The sequence below is a fragment of the Rissa tridactyla genome, chromosome 20 (genome assembly GCF_028500815.1).
Source record: "Rissa tridactyla isolate bRisTri1 chromosome 20, bRisTri1.patW.cur.20221130, whole genome shotgun sequence".
Taxonomy (NCBI): domain Eukaryota; kingdom Metazoa; phylum Chordata; class Aves; order Charadriiformes; family Laridae; genus Rissa; species Rissa tridactyla.
In genome coordinates, this window is record NC_071485.1 from 3,442,669 (window position 1) to 3,466,594 (window position 23,926).

Consider the following 23,926-nt stretch of genomic DNA (forward strand, 5'->3'; position numbering starts at 1 on the left):
AAGTTTTTATTTTGAACTCCTTTTTATATACATACACTCATATTTTTCAATATGAATAAAAATGAGAAATTGTTCATTTCAACACCTCATGACCATATATACAGGTTTTTATTTTTTTAAACACATTACCCACATGAATTTTCAGGCATTTTTGGGCTGTGAACTGCCTCTTATGGAGGGAACCCTCTGTGACACACACACACCCTCAAAAAGGTCTTGTTTTTGCCTTAGAAATACCATCTTGAGTACAATTACAGCCTGACATTAAAAAAAAATACAAACATTACACCCCATACAAAGCAGCCTTAACATTGCTGAGTTGCAGTCTGCTTCACTACTGCTGAACAGCCCCTCCCACATAGCTCTGCTCGTCCCAAAACCACACCATTAATTAAAAAGCTGCCCACAGAACCTGCTGATGGCTACTCAATGGGAGTTGACTGTACCATCTTTGCCTCAACAGTCTAGGTAGATCAACAAACTAACCATAGACTCCTATTGATGTTCCACCTACCCCTGACTCTACGTGATCAGGCAGAGCAGCTCCAAGCCAAACACACAAAAGCACAGACTGACGCTACACAGAACACTACTAACCGTGTCCCTCACCGATGAGAGAAAACTCTCAGCGAGAAGGGTGATACCAACATAAGCAGCTGTCAGGCAAGAAGACCTGTGAGACCATGATGGTGACACGAGAAGGCTCTAAGGAAACCCCAGGAAATTAGTACAATGTAATGGCTTGGGACAAGAAGCGACTCCAAAACTGCAAAGATGTATGTGCAGGAAGCCCGACTTCAAGACCTAAGAACTTAAGGATGCAGGGAACAAGTCACAGTCACTGAAAATGGATGGCTAGAGAACAGAGCTGCTCACACAGCCAGTAACAATGCTGCAAATGAGGACCATCCAGAAATTTACAAGATGCAAGACTGATCCACTGTTTAAGCTTACAATGCAAGAAAAGCAGGGCCTGACTGGGGCAGTGCTGATGAGTACTGGCATTCAAGACTCTTGGGATGGTGCCTGAAGTACAGGCTGTGCTCCTCAAGTGTAAAGAGGACATCGAGACCAAAGGAAGGCCTAAGACACAGAAGACAGACCACACAGACAACACAACGGATACAGGCTGGAACCACTCTGCCCAGCTCATGCTAGCATCGTGTTGAAGACTAACCTGCTCCCTTTACCTGCCCAAAGGTGATGGCTACAGGACAGCCCTCTGCCCTTCTCTAACTTTAAACCCCCACCCTGCAAATCCCAAACTTCTCCCCTCCCAGCCCCTCCCCAGCCCTGGCCACTCAGCTTTCAGAGGGCTGGAGGTCTTAAATCCCCTGTGGACAAAAAAAAAAAAAAAAAACACAAAAAACAGCACATCAACAGTTTGGGACATTGCTGTAGTCACCAGGTTCCTCTTCATCATCTGCAATTAAAGAAAACCAAACAGTGACAGCAAGAAGTTTCAGAGACATCAGCACCAACCTCTTCCACAATTTCCCTTTCCTCAAAAGCATAATGGGATTCCACTCACCTGTTCATTCCAGAGTCAGACGCTGCGGCCGTCATTGCTTGAGATACCAAGAAACAAAATTACTGTTGCACATGTGAGAAGTCACCAGCCCCAAGCTCCTCCTCACTGCTGCCTCGGCTCACCTCTAATGCTCATCCACTTCCAAAGATGGCTCACAGGGCACCTGCAAAACCAGAAGATAAATACTTAACCAAGTTGCCATATAATACTTCACTATTAAGACACCAATACAGCCCACAACTGCCTCACCTTCCCAGCCTGCTCATCAGCATGCAGCTTAGCACCTCTGAGCCTGCATCCTGCACTGCACCTGAAAAAAAAAAAGCCAAACAAAAGGCATATGCTAAGATACTGCCCGAAACCTCAGCCTGCCTACAGCCATTCCTGTCTCCTACTCCTTTACGCTGGCCTCTCGCCCACCTGTCCTCCATGGTTTTGGGCTGCTGTTTTGAGGCTTGCAGACCACCTCTAAAACAGACCCAAAGGACACTAAAAACTTCACCCACAATATAACATCTGAGAAGAATTGCTGCTTCAGCCCACTAGTCATTGCCCACCTTGCCCAAGTCATGTCCGGTGCCAATATCCTGCTTTACTCATCACTTCACACCTTCAAAATAAAAAAAAAACACCCCACCACCAAGCCATAATATAATCACATAGCCACCAGTCACATCTTCCCTCCAGCACCATGCACTGATCCACCTTCTTATGGGGTTCCGCTTGCCTTCTCCATGACTCTTTGGTGCACATCTTGTCCCTCTGCATCTGAAAAAATTAATAAACAAGTCACCCAGATGCTGATCAGTAGCTGAACAATTCCAGGGGTCTTGTTTCCATTTAGGAATACCATCTAGGCTCCAACTACAGCCTACCATTAAAAAAAATTGGACCCAACATTAATCCCCACACATACAAGCCTTAACACCTTCAATCTGCTTCACTACTGCCAAACAGGCTGTCCCAGAAGGCTCCAACCATCTCAATAAAACACTATGGAAATGACTGTCCCTGCCAATGGCTGCTTGATCCCAGATGACCATACAGCCTTTGGCTAAACATTCTTGGCGGATCAACATATTACCCATAGACTCTTATTGCTGTTCCACCTACCCCTGACTCTACACCCTATAGACAATGTGACTCCAAGATGAGAGAAAATTCTCCACAAGAAGAATGACTTTCAGACAAGAGACACTGTCGAGCAAGAAGACCTACAGGGCCACAGTGCGGACGTGAGGAGGCTCTATGGCAAAGCCATAGAAGAGTCAAATGTAATGGCCCATTACAAGAAGTTTCTGTCAAAACTGAGATGACATATGTGCAGGAAGCCTGGCTTCAAGACCTGAGAACGTAAGGATGCAGGGACGAAATCCCAGTTCATAAAAGTAGATGGCTAGAGCTCAGAGAACAGAGCTGCTCATGCAGCTGGGAACGATGCTGCATAAGAGGACCATCCAGAAACTTCTGAGAGGCAAGTCTGATCTGCACTTTAAAATTGTTATGCAAGAAAAGAAGTGCCCATCGGGCACTATGCCAATTAGCACAGGCATTTGAGACACTACAGGTGGTGCCCGAGGCACATGCTGTGCCCCTTGAGTGCAAAGAGAAACGAGGACATCAAAACCTAAGGAAAGTCCAAGACACAGAAGACAGAGCACACAAACTACACAACAGACACAGGCCAAAACTGCCCTGCCCAGCACACACTAGCTTTGTGCTGAAGGGTAGCATGCTCCCTTTACCTATTCAGAGGACACTGCTCCCGCATAGCTCTCTGCTCTACCCTGACTTTAAAACTCCTCCCTGAAACTGTCAACCTTGGTCCCCCTCCAGCGCCTGTCCCTCTACTTAGCTTTCAGACAGCCAGGGGTCTGAATTCATCCTTGACAAAAAACCCACACCAAACAGCTAACTGATGTGTTCCTGCAGTCACCAGGCTCCTCTTCATCTGCAAAGCAAAATGAAACCACAGCTCCACCAGTGACCACCATGACAGTAGATGCCAACCTCTTCCACAACACCCTCATCCTCAGAGGTGCCATGGCAATCCACTCACTTGCTTCATGCTGATTCCAGAGTCAGAGGCTGCAGCAACAATTATTTATGACACCTAAGATACCAACAAACACAAAATTACCATTGCATTTCTGTGAAATCATCAGTCCCATGCTCCTCCTCAATACTATCCAGCTCACCTCAAATGCAAGGGACTAGAACAGACCAGACCCTCTTGACACCCAAATCCAAATGCAAAACCGATATGACAAAGACTGATGAACCTGCCTCCCTTTCCTAGCCAAGACCCAGCACCAAAACTTTAGAAGCCCCTTCTGTTCTCCTCAACTGTCAGGGAAGGACCCCCACTTCTTCCTGACAGCTCCCATTCTGTATTTGCAACCCTGAAACCCCTGTGTCAGCCACTCCTCAGGAGATACTCTTCTGAGCCATGCCCTGCATTTGGCAGGCATCTCCTGTCTTCTCTCTTCCCACAGACTCTGGGCTCTGCTACAGACCTGTGGGATAATTACTAAATTGGCCAAGAATACAAAAGTACAGCATTGTTCGCACATGACAGAAAGTCATAAAATCAAGAGGCTTCTGAGGTAGAATACAGCCACAGCTGGCACACGAAGAATGCAACATCTGCAATTCCCTGTACAAGGTTGTTTGTGAAACTACACAAGGGATGGAATGGAACACACTTGTTCCGTGGCCTTCCCTTGTGACGAGTAGCAGATATGGGAATAAGATGGTACTACAGAACAGATAGGCGTCCTACACGCTACCTGAGCCAACATTTCGTCAAATTTTGACAAAATGCTGTCCTTTGTGCAAACTTTGCTCATTATAATACCAAAATACACCTCCATCCCGAAGGCTACCTGACTCCGAGGTGCGACCACTCCTTCTTGAGTCTGAGCCCTGAATTTCTCGTAAACTATACCTTTAATTGTGAAGTGAGAGAATTTTACACCAATCATAATAAAAGTATGTATGACTAAAGTCACTCAAACTCCACCTTGAAGATAACAAATAGTATAAAAATAGCCCGAGAGAGGGGGGATACCCAGGGAAGACACCATCACAAAGAACTACATCACTGACTTCTGGGATCAGTTGATGGGCTGAGCCTCTCTTCCCCCACATAGGGACGCCTTTGGGTAAGACTTAGATTATACCAAGTGCTTCCTCAGGAAACTTATAGAGATTTCTCTAGAGACTCTCTTTTCTACATTTAGAGCCAGGCTGTATCATTTATAACTTTGTCCCGCGTTTTGTATATGTAACAATACTTTCATTTGCACGTGCTTTGCAGACAGTGTATTTATCACCGGCAATCCTAAGAACCTATATATCTGTTGTTTAAATAAACTGCACTTTTTTAAGTAGCTAGTCATTTTGTTTTCTCACTGAACGCGACCAAAGACTCAAGAGTGGCCGTGCTAGTTCATGAGCACAACTAGACTGAAGGTGCAGTCCACTATTAGTGTATCCAAATCGTAATAGTTTAATACATATTAAACGCGACTGGACTGATAGTGCTGAATTGGGCATCACTCAGAATTTAAACCTAGCCACACCTAGCCTCCCACCTCAGTGAGGAGTGTAAGAACGCAAGGGGGTTTATTTTCTGCCAAAACCGCTTGGCCCCTTTCCTCGCAAAAAGGCCCACAAAATAACTAATGCCCTGATACAACCTACAAGGGGCCTGCTGCAAGCTGCAAAAGCTCTAGGGACACCGTGGCACTCTTTGGGCAATGGGGAAAGATGATGAGCCATGCCATACCATACCCTGAATGACACTATGCCTTACATCCCTGCTGCTTTCTTGAGAAATGCTAAAGTACCATATGCAGATACATACAAAATGCTCACCCTAACACCTACAAGATAATCTCATCATCAACCCAATCAAGAGAAACAATATCAGCAATTTACACAGCATACTGCAAAACTGGTGGAAAAAACCACAGTTCCACCTTCAATAAAGTCAGGAATTCTAGGAAAATGCAGCACTCCTAGAATAAAGAAAAGCACACTATTAAACCATCTGGGTACCCCCTAAACACTCATTACAAAGTTACTGACCTGAAAAAAAGGAAACAAAAAAGCAGCATACAAGTCAACTTTCTACTATACAGGTGGCTGAATATTTACTGGTCCTGAAGGTCTTAGCTCAGCCTTCTTACCTCTGCCTCCCTAAAGGCCAAAACATGCCTGCCCAAACAGCTGAGCCTGCCCCAAAGCTGCAGCCAACTGAAGGAAAAGGAGAGCACTGGCCCCAGAACAGCTGAGCAGCAAAACAAGCTCCTGTGCCCAGGCTGTGGCTCATATACCCCGGGCCCCGCCCACTTCCCTCAGGCCCCACCCACCGCCCTTCCCACAATCCCCTGGAGAAAGGGGCGGGGCCAAACCCCCAAGAAGACAAAAAGGCGGCCACAGGAGCAGCAGCTCCTTTGTTCTGCCTTAAGTTCCCTGCAGGCAAAGCACCACCACCACCACTTTTAATTTCTGTTGGGTACTTGCCTCTGGTGATTTCCTTACTCCTTTTGTTTGAGTTCTGTCTACTTGTTGCTGTAGAGAAGAGAGTTCTGCAGGCGTCGCTTTATTTTTGCAATCTTCAGATATTTTCGTGGAAGAGTGCTGGAAGCAGGTGATTTCCAGGAGACCGATGAGCACTTCCGGGCTCCTGGAGGACCAAAGTGCCATAGAGAGGCGCGTCGGAGGACTGAGGGGGCACTTCCGGGTTCCTGGAGGACCAAAGTGCCATAGAGAGGCGCGTCGGAGGACTGAGGGGGAGCTTCCGGGTTCCTGGAGGACCAAACTGCCATAGAGAGTCGCGTCGGAGGACTGAGGGGGCACTTCCGGGTTCCTGGAGGACCAAACTGCCATAGAGAGTCGCGTCGGAGGACTGAGGGGGCACTTCCGGGTTCCTGGAGGACCAAACTGCCATAGAGAGTCGCGTCGGAGGACTGAGGGGGAACTTCCGGGTTCCTGGAGGACTAAAGTGCCATAGAGACGCGCGTCGGAGGACTGAGGGGGCACTTCCGGGTTCCTGGAGGACCAAACTGCCATAGAGACGCGCGTCGGCGGACTGAGCGGGCTCCTGGAGGACCAAAGTGCCATAGAGATGCACGCTGGCGGACTGAGGGGGCTCCTGGAGGACCAAAGTGCCATAGAGACGCGCGCTGGCGGACTGAGGGGGCTCTGGAGGACCAAAGTGCCATAGAGACGCGCGCTGGCGGACTGAGGGGGCTCCTGGAGGACCAAAGTGCCATAGAGACGCACGCTGGCGGACTGAGGGGGCTCCTGGAGGACCAAAGTGCCATAGAGACGCGCGCCGGCGGACGGCTGGGCCACGGAGATCGACACCTGGAAAACTGCCCGGCATTGACCGGGGCGCGGTAACGCATAAGAGCCGATACTGGAGCGCTGACGGCCGCTCTCGAGGCCGGCCGGGCGGCACCGACCCCACTCGAGGCGGCGGGGAGCTCGCCGGAGTCCCGGCGGTCCTGGTTCGCCCTCCGGCCGCCGCGCTCACGAGACCGGCGCCGGACCGGCCTCCGCGGAGCCGCGCATGCGCACGAGCTGCGGAACCAACGCACAGCGCCGCCGGGGGCCACAGCGCACGCGGGCTCCCCGCCTGCAGGACCAGCCTTCAGCCGCTGGGCGGCAGCACCCCCTCAATTATTTACACATATGTATACATTTAGGGAATTTATATTATCTGTTTACACTCATATAGAAAATCTGCTTAGACTTATACCTTAACGCTTATGATACAGAATATCTATTTTGACTGCTTACACATCTGTTTTGACACTAATATCTTTTTATAAAGACATTTTTTAAGTATTTTTCTATTCTGGGATCTTTTATATAACACAGAAGCACAGAATCATAGAATCCTTAGAGATAGAGGTTTTTATTTTGAACTTATTTTACATACATAAATTAATATTATTTCTCAATATATATATTTCTCATATATAAATGAGAGATTGTTCTCTATTTCAATGCCTCATGCCCATAGTTACAGGTTTTCACATTTTTTTAATGCATCCCAAGAATTTTCAGACCTTTTGGGGCTGTGACCCACCTCTTTTGGGGACACCCACGTAACCCTACATCCCCCACTCACCTGCTCCTCCACTGCATCATTGCTCCCCCAGTGATGTTGGGGTGCCCCAAAATGACATCATCAGCTCCCCAGACATACACCCCCTTTTATTCACCCCCAAAAAAATGAACAAAATGACCAGACCCAGGGCTGCCTGCTTCACCTCTGGTGGCTCCACCACCTGCTGCAAACCTGGGCTGGGGCATCTATCAAGCAACACAAGACATATACGAGGCACCTGGAAAACAAAAATCCCCAATTATAGTTCAGCATGCTAAAAAAATAGCACAGAAGAGAGCAGAGGAATTCCGTCAGACGGAGGGACAGGACAGTAGCTGAGCTACAGGAGGATTCTGAGGAAACAGCTCAGCTCGAAACACAGCACAGCCTTCAAAAGACAGCAATCTGAACTCTTAAAGTCAGGATTAAGACTAATGAATGCCATTTTGAACACGTTCTTAGCATAAAAGTGAACCCTCTGGATGGTGTTGGGAAATGTCTGGCCCCTTCCCTTTTGCTGAAAAGGTGTGTGTTAGCTTTACATACACCCAATGAAAATATTTACACTATGAAAGTACTTGACTTTCCTCTGGCACTAATTTGGCTTGCACAGCTGTGAATTGATACCATCACACTCTCTCCAAAATACACCACTATAATTTGACTATGGGTGGGGTTTTTGTGCTACACAAGGAGGAGGGACATCTGGCCAGTTGCACTGCCCAAGAGAGATGCTACTGGGCTGCCGGGGAAACATGCCACTGAAAGCCAGACAGAAATAAAGTCCTTCAGAGCATTCCATCTAAGTATCAGGAAAAACCCTGTTACGTTCGGTTGCCTCTTTTTAAAGATTTAGAACGAATACCTTCATCGATCTCCGCATCACCTTGTAGCACTTCATCTCCCTTTCCCTCTCTCTCATGCTGTCGGAGTCTCCCGTCTGCCTCTGCTATGCAGCTCTTTCATCCTTCTCTCTGCCATCCGGGGGGTGCCCACTCGGTTCCTCGCTCACTCATCCCTCAGTTGCTGAGATGCATTGGTGGGCTCCAGCGCTCCAAAAGGATTTGGCAGGAGCTGGTGTCACCGCAGGGGGGAATAGTGGAGGGTTATGGGGGTCCCAGGGGGATGTGAGGGGTACCAGGGTGGCTCCCGTGGGTCTCAGAGGGCTCTGGGGTGTCCTGGGGGACTCAGGGAGGTCCTGGGAGGGGTGTAGGAGGGTCCCAGGGAGCTGCAGGGGGTCACTGGGGGAATGTCGGGGGTCCTAGAAGGGTCCAGAGGGTCTTGCGGGGACATGAGAGGTCCCAGGTGGTCCTGGAGGGCCCTGGGGAGTCTAAGGACAGTTCCCAGGGGATGTGACAGGTACCAGGCCGGGGGGGATTCAGGGGTCCCAGAGGGCTCTGGGCTGTTCTGGGGTTCTCCAGAGGACTCTGAACGATCCTGAGGAGGGGATTGGGAGGATCCCAGGGGGTCCTGGGGAGCTCCAGGGAGCCCTGGGGGAACATGAAGCATCCCAGGAGGTCCTAGGGGGTTCTCATGGGGTGGGGGGGAGGTCCCAGAAGGGTCCCAGGGGGATGTGGAGGGTACTGGGGGGCTCTGGGAGGGTCCCAGGGAGCTCTAGGGTACTCCTATGGGAATATGTGGGGTCCTGGGAGGTCCCAAAAGGGTCCCAGGGGGATGTGGGGGATACCAGGGGGTATTCTAGGGGGTCCCAGAGCACTCTGGGGTGTCCTGGGGGGCTCCAGAGGATCTTAGAGGGGGTGTAGGGGGGTCCCAGGGGGCCCTGAGGAGCTCTGGGGGGGTCCTCCAGGGTGTGTGGGAGAGTCCCAGGGGGCTTGAGGGGGAATACAGGGAGTCCCAGAAGGCTCGTAAGTAGCCCTGGGGGAACATGAGGGGTCCCAGAGGGCTCTGCGAGGTCCCAGAAGGCTCCTGGGGAGTCCCAGAGGGATATGGGGACTACCAGAGGGACTCCAGTAGGTCCCTGAGGGCTCTGGGGTGTCCTAGGCGGGGCCTGGAGGATCCTGAGTGTGTGTGTGAGGGTCCTAGGGGATCCTAGAGGGCTCTAGGGCAGCTCTCAGGGGATGTGGGGGGTACCAAGGGGGGCTCCAGGGGGTCCCAGAGGGCTCAGGGGTGTCCTGGGGCACTCCAGGGGGTTCTGGGGAGCTCCTGGGGATCCTAGAGAAGGTGTCGGGGGATCCCAGGGGGCTCTGGAGGGCCCTGAAGGGTGTGTGGGAGGGTCCCAGGAGGCCCTGGGGGGCTCCAGGGGGAATGCAGGGGATCCCAGAAGGCTCTAGGGAGCCCTGGGGGAACATGAGGGGTCCCAGTAGGTCCCAGAGAGCTCCGGTGTGTCCTGGCAGGCTCCAGGAAATCCTGGAGTGGGTGTGGGAGGGTCCCAGGGGGTCCTGAGGGAATGGGGGGGATGGGGTCCTAGAACTCTCCAGAGAGCCCTGGGGGAACATGAGGGGTCCCAGGGGGTCCTGGAGGGCTCTGGGGGGGGTCCCAGTACGGTCCCAGGGGGATGTGGGGGGTACCAAGGGGCATGTGGGAGGGTCCCAGGGGGCTCAGGGGGGTCCTGGGGGGCTCCAAGTGGTCCCAGGTAATCCTAGAGGGCTCTAGGGGACTCTCAGGGGGTGTGAAGGGTCCCAGGAAGGCTCTGGGGGGCTCCAGAGGCTACCAGAGGGCTCTGAGGTGTCCTAGGGGGCTCCAGACAGCTCTCCCAGAGATCCTGGAGAGGCTGTGGGGGGGTCCCAGAAGGTTCAAGGGAGCCTTAGGGGGTACATGAGTGTTCCCAGAGTGTCCTGGAGGGCTCTGGGGGGCTCTCACGGCCTGTGGGGGAGTCCCAGGGGGGTGTGCAGGGTACCGGGGGTGGCTACGGGGGGTCCTGGAGAACTCAGCTTGGTATGACAGCTATGCCTTTCTACCTACGCCCCAGAAAATTTAAGTTTAATTCCCCACGTGGTCACGTTGCTGACACAATCGATGCAGTCCTAGTAAAAGACCAGGTATCACCATTTCCAGTGAGGGCCGCTTTCTCTGTTCGCTGCTTTGCAGGCCGCAAACTTACGGCAGGTGAGAAAATGAGCCGCCGGGTCTCTGGCAGCCTTCCCGCGTCTGGCCCCGCCCCCTTTTTCCCGGGGCATTGTGGGAAGGGCAGGGGGCGTGGCCCTAGAGGGGGTGGGCGTGGCCCGGTGGGCGTCGCCGCAAGGGCGGTGGGCGAGGCCGAGGTAGCCGAGTCGCCGCCGCTGCTCAGGGCGCCGGCGCGGCTGCGCTCTGTGATGTCATTGCCGGAAGCGGCTCCCTACGGTCTCCGGTCTCGGTCTTTGCCGCCGCCCGGTGCCGGCCATGAGCAAACGGAAGGCTCCGCAGGAGAGCCCCAACGAGGGCATCACTGACTTCCTCACGGGTAGGTGTGCGCGGGGGGGGTGGGGGCCGCGGGCCGACCGCTCTCACCGCGCCTTTCCCCGCAGAACTGGCCAATTACGAGCGCAACGTGAACCGGGCCGTTCACAAGTACAACGCGTACAGGTACGGCCTCCCTCCTCCCTGCCCTGGGGCCCAGCCCGCCGCGGGAGCCGGGCGGGCGGTGCCCCCGGGTGCTGACCGTCCGCGTTCCGCAGGAAAGCAGCGTCGGTCATTTCCCGGTACCCCAGCAAAATACGGAGCGGGGCCGAAGCCAAGAAGCTGGTAGGTGCTCCCGGGGGCTGGGGTCAGCGCGGGGCCCGGTGCCGCGGCCGGAGCGGGGGACCCCGGATGAGTCTCTGCCTGCGAGAGTTCTGCTGTGTCGGGCTTCCCCATCCCTCTGCCGCGGCTTTGCTAAATTTGGTGAACTTGAGCAGAAGTAATCAAAGCCTCGTTCAAAATTACTGCTTTGGGGGAGCTTTTAACGTAGCCCTTGTTTATGCTGCTTGTGCTGTGCCTGTGAATTCTTGTGCTGTCTGGTGGTCCAACATTTTATTGTGGTCTTGGTGGCACCGTAGTTGTTTCTGGACTCTGAATTCTGGGGAGCTTTCCTTTTTTTCTATATGTAATGGCTTTAAGTGGTCTTAAAGTTAACTTGTCTCTCTCACCCTCACCCTCAATATTTAGGATGGAGTGGGTGCTAAAATAGCCGAGAAGATAGATGAGTTCTTATCCACCGGAAAACTACGCAAATTGGAAAAGGTGGGTTTCTTTCCCTTGTGCTCTAATTCTCAATAGGTGCTTTTCTTTGTAACTTGCAAAGTAGCCTGCTTGCTTTGTACAATTTCTGTGGTTGTCCTTGGAGAGACTGATGTGAAGCTTAAGAACGGTGGACATGGAATCTGTGGTGAGTAGAAAGCAGGGCATGCAAAGCTCAGCCGAAGACTCAAAATTGTCTATTTATGAAAATATTTTAGGTTATATAATCAGCATGTGAATGTCTTCTGTGAGAAGTAGAATTCTGACTCTGGGAGGCTGTGGAGTTTCGTGGTTTAACCATGCTGTTCTCCTTGGCAGTTAAGCAGTTTTCAGGCTTGGCACATATGGCATTATTGTGATACACACCAGTACCCTTGGTTCTGGTTTGCATTGATGTGACCCTCCAAAGCAGAGTCTGACTAAGCTGGTTTAGCTTCTCAAGACTTCTTTGTTTATTGCAAGTGGAGTAAAGAAGGGTTTGGTTTGTGTTGTTTTGCTTTTGCAGATTCGACAAGATGATACAAGTGCATCTATCAATCTACTGACACGAGTTACTGGCGTTGGGTAAAGTTTTTTGCTTGTTTTTCCTTCTTCTTCTGTTCTTCCTTCTCTTCTCCTGTTTATTTGGTGGAGTTATGAACAGAATTTGGGTGATTGCAAATAATGAAGAGAATGAGTTTGAGACGAAGCTGTAGTGCCCGCAGTGAGACACCATAGTTGTGATGACACGAATGGCTGAGAAGGGTATAGAATTGTCAGTTACAGGCTTTGAGGTAGAGGAGTACCAGCAGGAATCTCTTGTGTGCAGGCTGAGAGGGGAAGGAGAGAGGAGCTGGTGAAGAACGGAACTGTGAAAGACTTAGAAGAGTGGAAGTGAGAAGTCACTTTAGGACTTTTGGCGGGAAGGTGGGCCCAGCAACAATGGTGCTCTGTTGTGTGTTTGTAAAAGGGGTAGTAAAGTCCTGAAATAGGCAACAAACAAAAAACCCCAAAAGGCCATCGGGGCTCTTGTGCAATATTTGAAACCCTTGAGGTTAAGTGTAGGGAATGCGATTGTCCTCAAGTAATTCTGAGGGAAAGTGTGCTCAAAGTTTGAGGATATACTGGGATTTGAGAATGCCTTTGACAAATTGGGATGGGATGCAGAAGGAGAAGCTTGGGTGCTGTCCTGTCTCGGGACAGTGGAAGTTGCCTCTCTCAGTCTGGAATCTGGCAAGAGATGCAGGGAAAGGTAAGAAAGGAAGTAAATGGCAGGTCAAGATCTGCTAATTCTGTTGTAACGTAAGAGTTTTATTGAGGAAGTGGATTCTAAGTCTTTAAGGGTGGTGGAGCTGTAACCGGGGATTCCAGAGTAGTTGGAAAGTAGTTCCCCAGGAAGGGATTATGCATCCAGACTGGTGGTTCTCAGCATTTTGAGATATTGGAAAGGTATCTGGGTATAACACTACTTGAATGCCTTTGTCATAGTTGAAAGGTCATTCTTTCCCCACAGATTCACGCAGATTAATCTAATGACAAACCCTTAAAGGGGAAAAAGGTTCAGCCATTCACTCGAGTGTTGTTGTGCTTAAGGCAAACTCTTCAGCCAAACTGGAGCTGGAACTGCTTTGCTGTACTGTTGGTTGCAAACTGGAGCCTTGTTGTGTTTTTTGAAGCACTAGTCTAAAGACACTTTTGTGTTGCTGTTGCCTTAAGCTGGTTCAGAGACTGTGGTTAAAGTAGTTCTTATCGTGCATTCAGTATTTTGTTATCTAAAGCAATACTGCCAATATGATGAGATTTTGTTTATTTTTTTATGATTATACATCACTATATAGTTATATCAGAGCTAAAAAATGCTCTGGCCAAGCCTTGGATAGCCATCTCTGCTGACTGAAAGTACAGACCGAAAATGTGTATGCTGAAAAGGTAAGCATTGGAAGCGACTTCAGTCTTAGTGGTGAAGAGCCTAGGCAGTTACAGTGAATTCTAATGTTCCTGGCGGTGTCGTAAGATTCTTGCTGTTCCTGATGGCAATCTGCCTTGTCTCTTTGCAGTCCTGCTGCTGCTAGGAAGTTTGTTGAGGAAGGAATTAAGACTTTAGAAGGTAAGTGTAACTTTGGTTCCTCAATTCACACTCCAATAATGTTTTTTTTTTTTCTGTCAAGCTGCTTGTTCCACAGTGGTACTGTGATCGCAGATATGCCCTAGGCTTTGAGGAAAGTGTATAAAATGCTGAAGTTACTGCACAGGCTAAAGGCATTACATACACATCCAAAGTACTTACAGATTACATGGAAAATAACAAGGATTTTGGCTTTCAGGTGAACGGTCTATTGAAGTCTTTATTGGGAAGTGCCCTGTGCATTTGTACTCATCCCATCAGCTGTTCAGTAGTCAGTTTAAAATCTTTTCCTTCGAGGTTGCTGTTTTCTTGTTACGTATTCTTTGCGTGCATTATCTTTGCATTGGTGGAAACTTTCTGTAAGGTTTTTAGCCCTCAAGTAACACTTTTGGCTTTTTTGTTTCTTCTAGATCTAAGAAAAAATGAGCACAAGCTGACCCATCACCAGCGAATTGGGTTGAAGTAAGCTTTCTTGGGTGCAAGTGCTTGGCTTTTCTAATGCTTCCTTCAGACACCAGGATGTAATGTAAGGTTACACAAGCCAAGTAAGGTTCTGTCCTCTCTGTATGCTCTACGTGCTTTTCAGCAGTTGTTCAGAGCTTTTGTTTCATTGGGGTTGTAATTCAGTAGGCTTTGTCTCCATCCAGAAGGAAATTAATTTCAAATGACTTTTTCAGTTAGCTCATGGAGAATCACCTTAGCAAGGTTGCAATGATCTTTCTTGGGAATCTGCATAAATGTGGTCCGGGCTATTTTTTGTTATGGGCTGTGAGCAAGGTAAGACTTTTGCATGTCTGAAGTTGAGAATGATGTGAAGAACATGTGTGTCTGTCCCTCAGTACTTACCAGCTTGAATGCTGCTTGCTGAGCGTCTGTTTGCTGTGCTAGTTCTGGCAGAACTACAGCTATGTTTGCGAGAAGCTGTAAGTGAACCAAATAAAGCCCTGTATCTGAATTGGTTCTGTGAGGGGCCAGATCTGGTGTTTCCCCTCACTGCTTGCCAGTGAGTGAGAAAGGTTACACAACGGTTGTCTTCTTCCCACTGCTCATCTGAGCCCCGTACCCAACGTGCATCCCTGCCTTTATACATGTGAGTATTCAAGGGAAAACTTTTCACTATTAAGTGAGTATAAGGAAACTCGCCTGACCTGTCCGTGTTGCTAGTGCGCACATTGCCCTCGGGTCTGCTTCCAGCATTGTGCTGGGATGTTGTTTCAGAACTTCTGGTAAGTACCGAGCTGAAAGAATGGTTTCAGTGCTCTGTGGTGGTCTTTTTGTCCCTAGTTCCACTGTAACTCTTGGAGGGGGCTGGGGTGGGGGAGTCCCATATCCAGAAGCTCTGTCTGCAGAACTTGGGAACGGAATGGCAGGTTCGTGAGTGTTGGAACGTGTGGCTCTGATGCTGCTGTATGTCTCCTGGTGCCTGCTGTCAACGATTCGGGTGCTGGAGGGGTGAAGAATGTGCTCGTTGGTCAGGTGTGGCATTGTTTCACCAGCCTCTTTTTCTCCGCAGCCGAACAGCATGCCGGCAGTCTGTTTTTTACAGCTGCATACAAAGATATCATGAGCTGCATTTGACTTATGAGCTTCCATTTAGCTCTTTCCGAGATAGGTCACCTCTGACTATGGGCGAGAGGCCTGTTCCTCCCGCTTTCTGGCAGACTGAGTTTTGTCAGGGACCTTTTGTATTTTCAGAGGGCTACGTAAATATAGAATGGTTTGGATTGGATTGGAAGGGACCTTTAAAGGTCATCTAGTCCAACCACCTGCCGTGAGCAGGGACATCTTCAACTAGACCAGGTTGCTCAGAGCCCCATCCAACCTGACCTTGAATGTTTCCAGGGATGGGGCATCTACCACTTCTCTGGGCACCCTGGGACAGTGTTTCACCACCCTTGTTGTAACAAATTTCTTCGTTTTATCGAGTCTAAATCTACCCTCTTTTAGGTTAAAACCATTACTCCTTGTCCTATTGCAAGAGGCCCTGCTAAAAAGTCTGTCCCCATCTTTCTTATAAGTCCCCTCTAAGTACTGAAAGGCCTCAATAAGGTCTCCCCGGACCCTTTTTTCTCCAGGCTGAACAGCTTCAATTCTTTCAGCCCGTCCTCACAGCAGAGGGGGCTTCAGTCCTCGGATCATTTTTGTGGCCTCCTCTGGACCCACTCCAGTAGGTCTAAATATAAACCAATTAGTTATATGGTAATATTATTCGCACCTCTTAGCAGCTCTTCATATACAGTGGAAATAATATGCAATGAAACCATCTTCTCAACATTGTCAAACTTGCAGTCACGAGTTTTTATTATCACTTGGCATGATGTTATCCTAAGATATTTGGTGAGAATGGGAAGCTTTTTGTGATGTGACAGTAATATAAGTTATATTCTTTCCTCCAATACACATTTAATTGACTAAAATTTTAAGACGCTACCCTTGACACTCTTTCAGACACTTTTATTTTTATATATGCAGATACTTTGAAGATTTTGAGAAAAGAATCCCAAGGGAAGAAATGCTGCAAATGCAGGTAAGAATGTCTTTATCGAAGATGTGGGGCACTGATGGCCAATGAATGACCGACACCTCTAAACACACATCTTTCCATTTACGTAGGAAATTGTGCTGGAAGAGGTAAAGAAGCTGGACCCAAACTATATTGCCACAGTCTGTGGCAGTTTTAGACGAGGTTGGTACTCTGTGATCTTACATTTATTTCGGGCTAATGAGCAAGACTCATTACTACATATGTTGTTCTTCTGGAACCTGGCTTTTTCCTGTCAGTATTGCCTTGACTGGTTAGTTCAGTGACGAGACACCCGCACAAATCCTTGGTTCTCCACTCCACCCCTGTAAGGAGTAGTCTATTGTAACATGTGAATTGTTTGCTTTGTTTTTAGATTGACAACACTTGTGTTTCATTGCTATAGGGTACAGCAAGAAATTTTGGGGTGTTTTCTGAGATACATGGGGATATAAACTTCTTGATGGAAGAACAAGATTCTCTAAAGATTGGGTTTTTTGGTTGTTTTTTTTTTTCACAAATATCTTGAATAGTGACTGACTTTTCTACCAGAAAAACGTGTTTGTAGGATGAGGTTAGATGGGTGTTCATCAATGTTCGTATACTCTGTCATATGCAGAGGGATTTTTCTTTGCTGCTTTCTTGCCTAGGCGCGGAGTCAAGTGGCGATATGGATGTTCTCCTAACCCATCCGAGTTTCACATCTGAATCATCCAAACAGGTCTGTCTTTCTGCTACTGTGGATCAGTACTATGCATTACTTCCACACGGGTATGTTTAAATTCAGAAGATATGTAGTCTTAGACTTGTATTGCAGCTTCTTGCATCTTTTTTTTGTTACTGTAATAGTAAACTCTTCTCTTGGATCACCATGTTTATTTTGAGGAGTTATAATCACTCCTCAGGTTCGTGTATTATGCTGTGTTCCTCTTGCAGAACTACTCAGTATGTTTACTCTCATCCTTCTGTCCCTCCTCGTCCCTTCACACATGCTCCCACCTCGCCCCCTCAAGTTCATGTGCTTTTACAAGGTAGAACTGTAACAGCTAGCTGGATAATAGGTAGAGTAAGTATCTCTTTTTGTAGCCCTAATCTTTTAGACAAGAAGTAAATGTCCTGCTGCCCTTGTAATTTTTTGGAACTAACTTTGGAGGAGTCTTAATGACAGTTTGTATTTCTTGTGTTGCTTTTATAGATCCACTGCCTAAAAGTTGAAAACTCAAATCAAGAAACGAGTTTTGTCACTTCCAACAAAAGCAATCTGATATGGGAATTTTGGTGGAAATTTTTTTTACGTTGTGCAGTTGTAATTCTATTAGCTTTTCCTCATTTTTATTGTTATCTTTTTCCCCTCTGGGTCAAATTTCATGTACACTAATACATGTAATTATAGTGATGTCCTGTACTTATGTAGGCCATTGTCTGGTAAATGGGTAAGATATTCTTCTTATTTATTAAATCATTTCTTCTTCTGTGTTGTCACTGTTCCTAGTCAAAACTTCTGCGTCAAGTTGTAGAACAACTGGAAAAAGTCCACTTTGTCACAGATGTGCTGTCTAAAGGTGACACCAAATTCATGGTAAGGCTTTTTTGGTGGTGAGGGATGACATGTGAATTGCATGAAGATTACAAAGCAGTCTGAAGTGAAAAGTGGCAGAGGATTTCTTGAAAAAGCTTTTTTTTTTTTTTTTTTTTAATTTCTGTTAGCCTGAGCTTTGTCTGCATTTTCTTTAATCTGCTGGTATTTGTGCATACTGAAAAGTCTGATAATAATTAGGGCAGAAGAATGGGAAATGAGAAGTCCTGTGATCCTTCCTGCTGTAATAAAAGCTTAGGAAGCAGTTATATGCTACGGTCCTCTTAGCAGTGTGAAATAGTGATTTATGGTACTATGATGTGCAGCTGTTTTAGTAAAATATTTAACTGATTCAGTGGGAACTTTGCTGTCCAGGATGACTGAGGATTGTTTGGGGGGGGGAGGTGAAGATTGATTCTCAGAATTGCTTAATTTCGAATTTCTTGCTTTCCTTACTTCCTCATAGGGTGTCTGTCAGCTGCCAAATAAAGAAGATGGAACAGCGTATCCACATAGGAGAATTGATATCCGGTACGCACACCAAACCCCCTACTTTAGCTGTCAGCTACATAAGTAGGCGTTTGCATCAAGTTCTGCATTCAAATCTCTACTTCCACGGTCAGAACGTGGCATTTACTAAATTTCTAATTCTTTTGTAGTATGAAAGCCACTGTACAACTGCCAGTATCTACAGCAGGTTATTAGCAAGAATGATGTATTTAAATCATGACTTAGTATCCAGTTTCAGAATTGTGACCTACTTTATCATACTGCTCTGACATTAATTCTTGGCAGGAGTGCAAGCACCATGACCGTGTAATGGCTGAACTCCAGTAACTTCTGGGTCAGGGTAGATGTGCTGAATCTTTCTTTGATGAAGAGTTTGTATCATTCTTGCATCTGGCTGGTGGGAAAATCAAATGTATAGAGTTGCAGTAAATAGGAAGTAAACCTAGCATCGTGTCTGAATGGCTGAATTCCAAGTGGCTTGTCACTTTTTTGTCACGTATTTATTCTAAATCTGTACTCTTCTTCTGCTTTTATTCTAGGCTTATCCCCAAAGATCAGTATTACTGTGGTGTACTGTATTTTACAGGAAGTGATATATTCAATAAGAACATGAGAGCTCATGCTCTGGAAATGGGCTTCACGATCAATGAGTATACAATCCGTCCCTTGGGTGTTACTGGTCAGTCTGGGCCTTTCCACAGAGTATTCTTTCTGGTTACATGCTTTGTGTAATCTTCTCCTTAAATTGGTTCCTCGGTGTACTGGAAGTACTTCTGAGAAATACTGTAGTTCGTGAATTTTTTCAGTGTCCTTTCTGGTACTGGACACCATTATAGCAGGAAGAGGCAGCCTGCTTATGTACAGGCGGCACTGTGGCACAAAGTTACCTCTTTGGGCCACCTAATTTACTCAAAGTCTTACTGACCTAAAGATAGTTTTTTCAGTGTCATGCATGGCACATAATGTGGTTTCCCACTCTTAACAGGGTATGTCATGTCCTTCAGTTGTTTTGTTTTTGGAGGGGGGCTGACTATATGTATACGCATATATAAGCATAAATGTATTTAACTGCATAATCACGTGTCCTCAAAGTTAATTTGTTACCTTATTTCCTTTGACACTAATGAGAATCAGTACCTAAACTATGAAACAGCTGGGGGGGGGTTGGTTTTTTTAAGCCTGTTTTACTTACAGCAGTTTTGTCTTAATCTGGCAATGTGTTTGGCATTTCAGGATTGTACAGACCTTCCACTTTTCAAATAGCATTTGTAATTTGCTTGCAGGAGTTGCTGGGGAGGCCCTACCGGTAGAATGTGAAAAAGACATCTTTGACTATATTCAGTGGAAATACCGAGAGCCAAAGGATCGTAGTGAATAACTGCTTGTCTAGGTATGTAGCCTGTAGATGTTTTCGTAGCATCTTATGAACATACAAAGTGCACTTTCTTTCTTTACATGTTATTGCAAAAAGCGTATGTTACTGATGTTTGTTTTACTGAAGTTGCTTTCTTTGCAGCATTGTTAAACATTACAGGTTGCTTTGACACCAGGTGGAAATGTTTGAGGCATCTAGACTTTAAAATATTCTTTTGAGCTTTTAAAGAAACTAATCTTCGCTTAACTTGCTTGCCAAGAGAGAAGGGAAAGGAATCTCCTAGCACTGGGTCACCCTACTGGGTGCAGTATTGCTTACCATTCAGGGTTATGGACTGAAATAAATGTAAGATGTTTAGGCACTTATGTGTTGCAGGCTGACGTTTCCTTAGTTGCTGGTGTTAACTCGTGGAAGAGGACACCCGAGTTCGTGGCACAGTGCACAAACAACTCTAGATTAAAATGAACATTCCTTTATACTGCTTTGCATTACTAATATATATTAGTCTTTTGGCAGGTGCTCGGGTGTGATCGTTGCGCTGCTCTGCTGACTAGTGTTTGACAAGATGAACTGAAGCCGTGGTCACAGTGTTGAAAAAATTCTCGATATTGAGCAATGTCACTGAGAACTGGCTTGCAGATTTTAGTCTGGAAATGATGTGCTCAGTAAAGCCCAGAAGCACAGACTGAGGTGCAAAGGCAGCTTTCTCCCTCCTGACCAGCATGTGATCTGCCCTTCTGTCCTTTCTTCAGCCGCTCTGTTAGCAGGTTCCTCCTAGCTGCTCTCCCTGTGACAAATCCGTGTTCAACATGCCCTGGCCATGGATTAGTGACCACCTTCCCCAGCCTCATTCTGGCTTTCTCCTTTTATTCGGCCCCAAATGCCCTACTGAAACGATTTAAGAGGTCCAAAGCAAATCCTAAGGTTTCCATGTTTTCCTCTGTAAGGAACACAGAACACTACGCAGTCATGCCTGCTGAAGCGTGGTTTCTTTTCGACAAGAGCCCTGCCTTGCCAGTTATGAGCAAATTTGTATCTCCTTTGTGGATGATTCTTTTATCCAGAAACCAATCCTTGTTTACTGGATAAGCATCTGTTACCGGTTTGTTGACATATGCAGAGATTTTGTAAATGTGGAAATTCTTGATGTACATAAAAGGATTATTTTCTGTCTCCTCTGCAGTAGCCCTGCTGCCGAGTTTGCTGCTTTAAGTGGTGTGCTTTTCTTCTACTAAATAATATATCTGTTAATATCTTCCCTGTAGAGTTTGTCTAGCTGAAGCTGGCTGCAAGAACTGCTGTTGTGGCTTTTAAAACCACAGGGATCTGTGCCTGTGTAGAGATTGTTCTTATACAATTGCCTCTGTCTGTTCTCTCTGCCTTTGATTAGAGTGCAGTTGCATATTCTGGAGAACTCCTTGGGTTCTCCAGAGTAGTTTTTCTATCATGTATCGATTTCTCCAGTTGGGTAAGTGGGTGCGTGAGTGCTTGCAGCTCTTATTTTATGTGCTTGGCTCTTGGTGTAATGGGCTTTGAGTGGTACAACATTGCAGATGACTGTTCACAATTGTCAAGAGCTCCTGAGAGCTTTGTGTTGCCCAAAGACAGCGATAACAGAAAGCATTCAATTTCTTTTCATCTAAGAACATCACTGTGCACAATAACTAGATTTCTGTTGTAAGAGTTGTGCAGTTATCCCATTTGTCATAACTCAGCCTAAACCAAAGAATGTTGTCACTGCACGTGACACAATGTGGAGGTTATGTTTGCAGACATAGCCTTTTGCCAGGATGGACCTTGCTTTTATTTACAAAGTAAAGGAAACACCAATACAGAACAGCACTGTGGATGTACCTCTGATACTAATTTAGTGTCAGAGGAGGCAGCTGAGAGCAACTTGGCACATCTTTCAGATATGCGGTAAAAGGAAGAGGAGAAATGGCACTGAGTTTCCCTAGAAAGCAGAGAAAGGGGGATGAGAAGTCTAATGAGAGACTGTACAGTCTCTGAATAGTGTTGATGCTTTGCCTTGTGGTGCATTTGTCCTGGTACCTTGAGAGAAAAATTTTGTTTCTTTGTTTCTTTGTTTCTCCTGATATTCTTAAAACATTCAGAGATTTATACCTGCATAAATTTTTAAAGACAGAAAGATCCGTTCTTAATGAAGGTCACAGATCCTATTTTTTATGTATATGTTACTTTTTTCTTTTTGTTGACATCAAGCCTTGATCCAAAAATGTTGAGTGACGAGGAATAAGTGGTCTGGTTTTTAGCATTTAAAAAAAAAAAACCAACACACACACAAAACCCAACCACACAATTTAAATAATATATAAAATTGTCTAACATACGCTTTTAAGAGACAACTGTGTAATCTAGCAGCAACATCCTGCTTCTGAAGACAGAAGCCTTTTCTCTTGTTTAACCTGCCTTCTCCTGGTTAAGAGACTGAAATTTTGAACTCGTGTATGCATTTGCCTGCTCAGAGCTGCATATTGGTCTGCGAGATGTTTCTTCTGCCGTCTTTCTAGTTCTTTGTATCTTATTCTGGTGTCTACATATACACAAGAAAGCTGGCTGGCTCCTGAAGTACTCCTAAAGAATACCATTTTCAGCTACTGTCTGTATCTCCTGATCTCTGTGCTAAGTGTCCTGGTGCAGTGCTGAAGCTTATGCTAAGCTGTTTCTCTGTCCTTGCTTCCAAAACCTTTCAGTATGGCCATATGCTAATGTCACCATTCTCCTGTTGCATGTGACCAGTGTTCTTTGTTCCAAGGTATGTTATTGTACTGTCAGTTGCAGTTCACTATATTTTGTTCAACTTGCCATTACCCAGAAGATTGGTCTGATGAATTGATGCACTTCTACCACTCCTATAGAGTCAATCTGCCTTTTTTTATATGCAAACCTGTCAGCTCTGATTTTATAGCTCCTCTTAAATCATTGTGTAAGGTAATGATTATTTTGGATGTGAAAGGAGGTCCCATCAAGATTGTATTACTAGTTGTATTTGGGACAGGGATTCTGTTGGTTAACTTAAAACTTAACTAGTTTTAAGTAGTAAACTACTAACTTTTATGGATTATAGAGCATCAGCATGGAAGGTATTGCTGTTGCTGTATTTGAATACCTTGTAGGAGTATAAGTGTAATGCAAATATATTACAGAATTGCAAGCTTGATAAGGCGAGACTATTTTATACATAGTCAAATTGACTTTTGTTAATTATATAGTATTTGTCTTGATTTGTTAGTGATTAGGTCCTCTGTCTGCCTTTATGGGGGCAGAGAGGAGTTTGCATCTGTATTGACAGACTTCTTAACCTGACTTGAACCATAAAAGGAAAACGGATGTGATACTGTTTCTTTTTTTTTTCCTGACTTAAGCCTATAGAATACCTACATTTTTACTTGTTCTTATGTAATTAGTGTTGATCAGTCTTAGTAATGGAGATTATAGGCTGATGCTCTTGCTTATTCCTTTATTTTCTTCTGTTTTTCCTATTGGGAGTTTAATTATTTTCTGGGAATGTTCCCCAGCCCTAATGCATGCACCGATATATAAGGTGACTAGAAGTTAACTTGGTACCATGTGAAGTCTTCTGATGCCTCAACAGTAAAAATACATACAGCTGATGTGTTCAGTGTTTTCTTCAATTATCAGTGTGAATAAATGAAGTGAGAATTACATCATGAATGTGTAATTCTGGGGGTTTTTTTAGCTGTAATTTTAAGAGCACCAAAAAGCAGTAACACAAGCTTACCACATTTGTAAATGTTTCTTAAGCAGCATGCAGCATTACACTGATGCATTCTCCATCATCCTCAACAGGCAGCCCAGAAGGCCACTTTGTCTTGGGCCTTGAGGCAGAATTTGCTGGCCTTGCAGTTTCTCTCTGTAACACTGAATTCCAGGTGGAAGAAAAAATGGCCTGTTCAGGGAGCTTGTTTGTTTTCCTTGAACTAGGTAAATATACCATGTCCCCCAGTTAACTGGCCCTTGTTTGGGATGCTGTGAGTTACTTACAGTT

General features: G+C 46.4%; 2 protein-coding genes and 1 long non-coding RNA gene across 4 annotated transcripts; 1 reads left to right on the forward strand and 2 right to left on the reverse strand.

Annotated features, from left to right (window-relative positions):
• Positions 1-1,286: 1,286 nt before the first annotated feature.
• On the reverse strand, positions 1,287-7,071 carry LOC128900097 (uncharacterized). The gene is made up of 4 exons (XM_054180867.1): positions 6,062-7,071; positions 2,237-2,299; positions 1,532-1,694; positions 1,287-1,423 (listed from the first exon to the last, which is right to left on the reverse strand). Exons 1-3 carry the CDS (start codon positions 6,710-6,712, stop codon positions 1,656-1,658), a joined length of 753 nt encoding a protein of 250 aa, XP_054036842.1. The 5' UTR covers positions 6,713-7,071; the 3' UTR covers positions 1,287-1,423; positions 1,532-1,655.
• A 370-nt stretch (positions 7,072-7,441) lies between these two features.
• Positions 7,442-8,720, reverse strand: LOC128900098 (uncharacterized). The gene is made up of 2 exons (XR_008463200.1): positions 8,521-8,720; positions 7,442-7,893 (listed from the first exon to the last, which is right to left on the reverse strand). It is a non-coding gene; the product is annotated as an uncharacterized LOC128900098 (long non-coding RNA).
• A 2,144-nt stretch (positions 8,721-10,864) lies between these two features.
• On the forward strand, positions 10,865-23,588 carry POLB (DNA polymerase beta). Of its 2 annotated transcripts, none has more exons than XM_054224902.1 (15): positions 10,865-11,055; positions 11,120-11,177; positions 11,270-11,336; positions 11,739-11,813; positions 12,316-12,374; positions 13,847-13,896; positions 14,325-14,376; positions 16,387-16,441; positions 16,528-16,600; positions 17,086-17,156; positions 17,928-18,014; positions 18,478-18,542; positions 19,061-19,200; positions 19,805-19,911; positions 20,402-23,588. In XM_054224902.1, the coding sequence occupies exons 1-14, from the start codon at positions 10,995-10,997 to the stop codon at positions 19,897-19,899; spliced, it is 1,008 nt and encodes a 335-aa protein (XP_054080877.1). In that variant the 5' UTR covers positions 10,865-10,994; the 3' UTR covers positions 19,900-19,911; positions 20,402-23,588. The 2 variants fall into 2 exon arrangements, with proteins under 2 accessions (XP_054080877.1, XP_054080876.1); XM_054224901.1 differs by having other exon boundaries at positions 20,413-23,588.
• The last annotated feature ends 338 nt before the right edge of the window (positions 23,589-23,926 follow it).

Coding starts and splice junctions, on each gene's coding strand:
- LOC128900097 (XM_054180867.1), bottom strand. CDS start 6,712: ATGGCACTTTGGTCCTCCAGGAGCCCCCTCAGTCCGCCAGCGTGCATC. Junction 2,300..6,061: donor GAGTAAGGAAATCACCAGAG/GCAAGTACCCAA, acceptor TAATTTTTTCAG/ATGCAGAGGGACAAGATGTG. Junction 1,695..2,236: donor AAGCGGAACCCCATAAGAAG/GTGGATCAGTGC, acceptor CTGGTTTTGCAG/GTGCCCTGTGAGCCATCTTT.
- POLB (XM_054224902.1), top strand. CDS start 10,995: ATGAGCAAACGGAAGGCTCCGCAGGAGAGCCCCAACGAGGGCATCACT. Junction 13,897..14,324: donor AGGAATTAAGACTTTAGAAG/GTAAGTGTAACT, acceptor TGTTTCTTCTAG/ATCTAAGAAAAAATGAGCAC. Junction 18,543..19,060: donor CATAGGAGAATTGATATCCG/GTACGCACACCA, acceptor CTTTTATTCTAG/GCTTATCCCCAAAGATCAGT.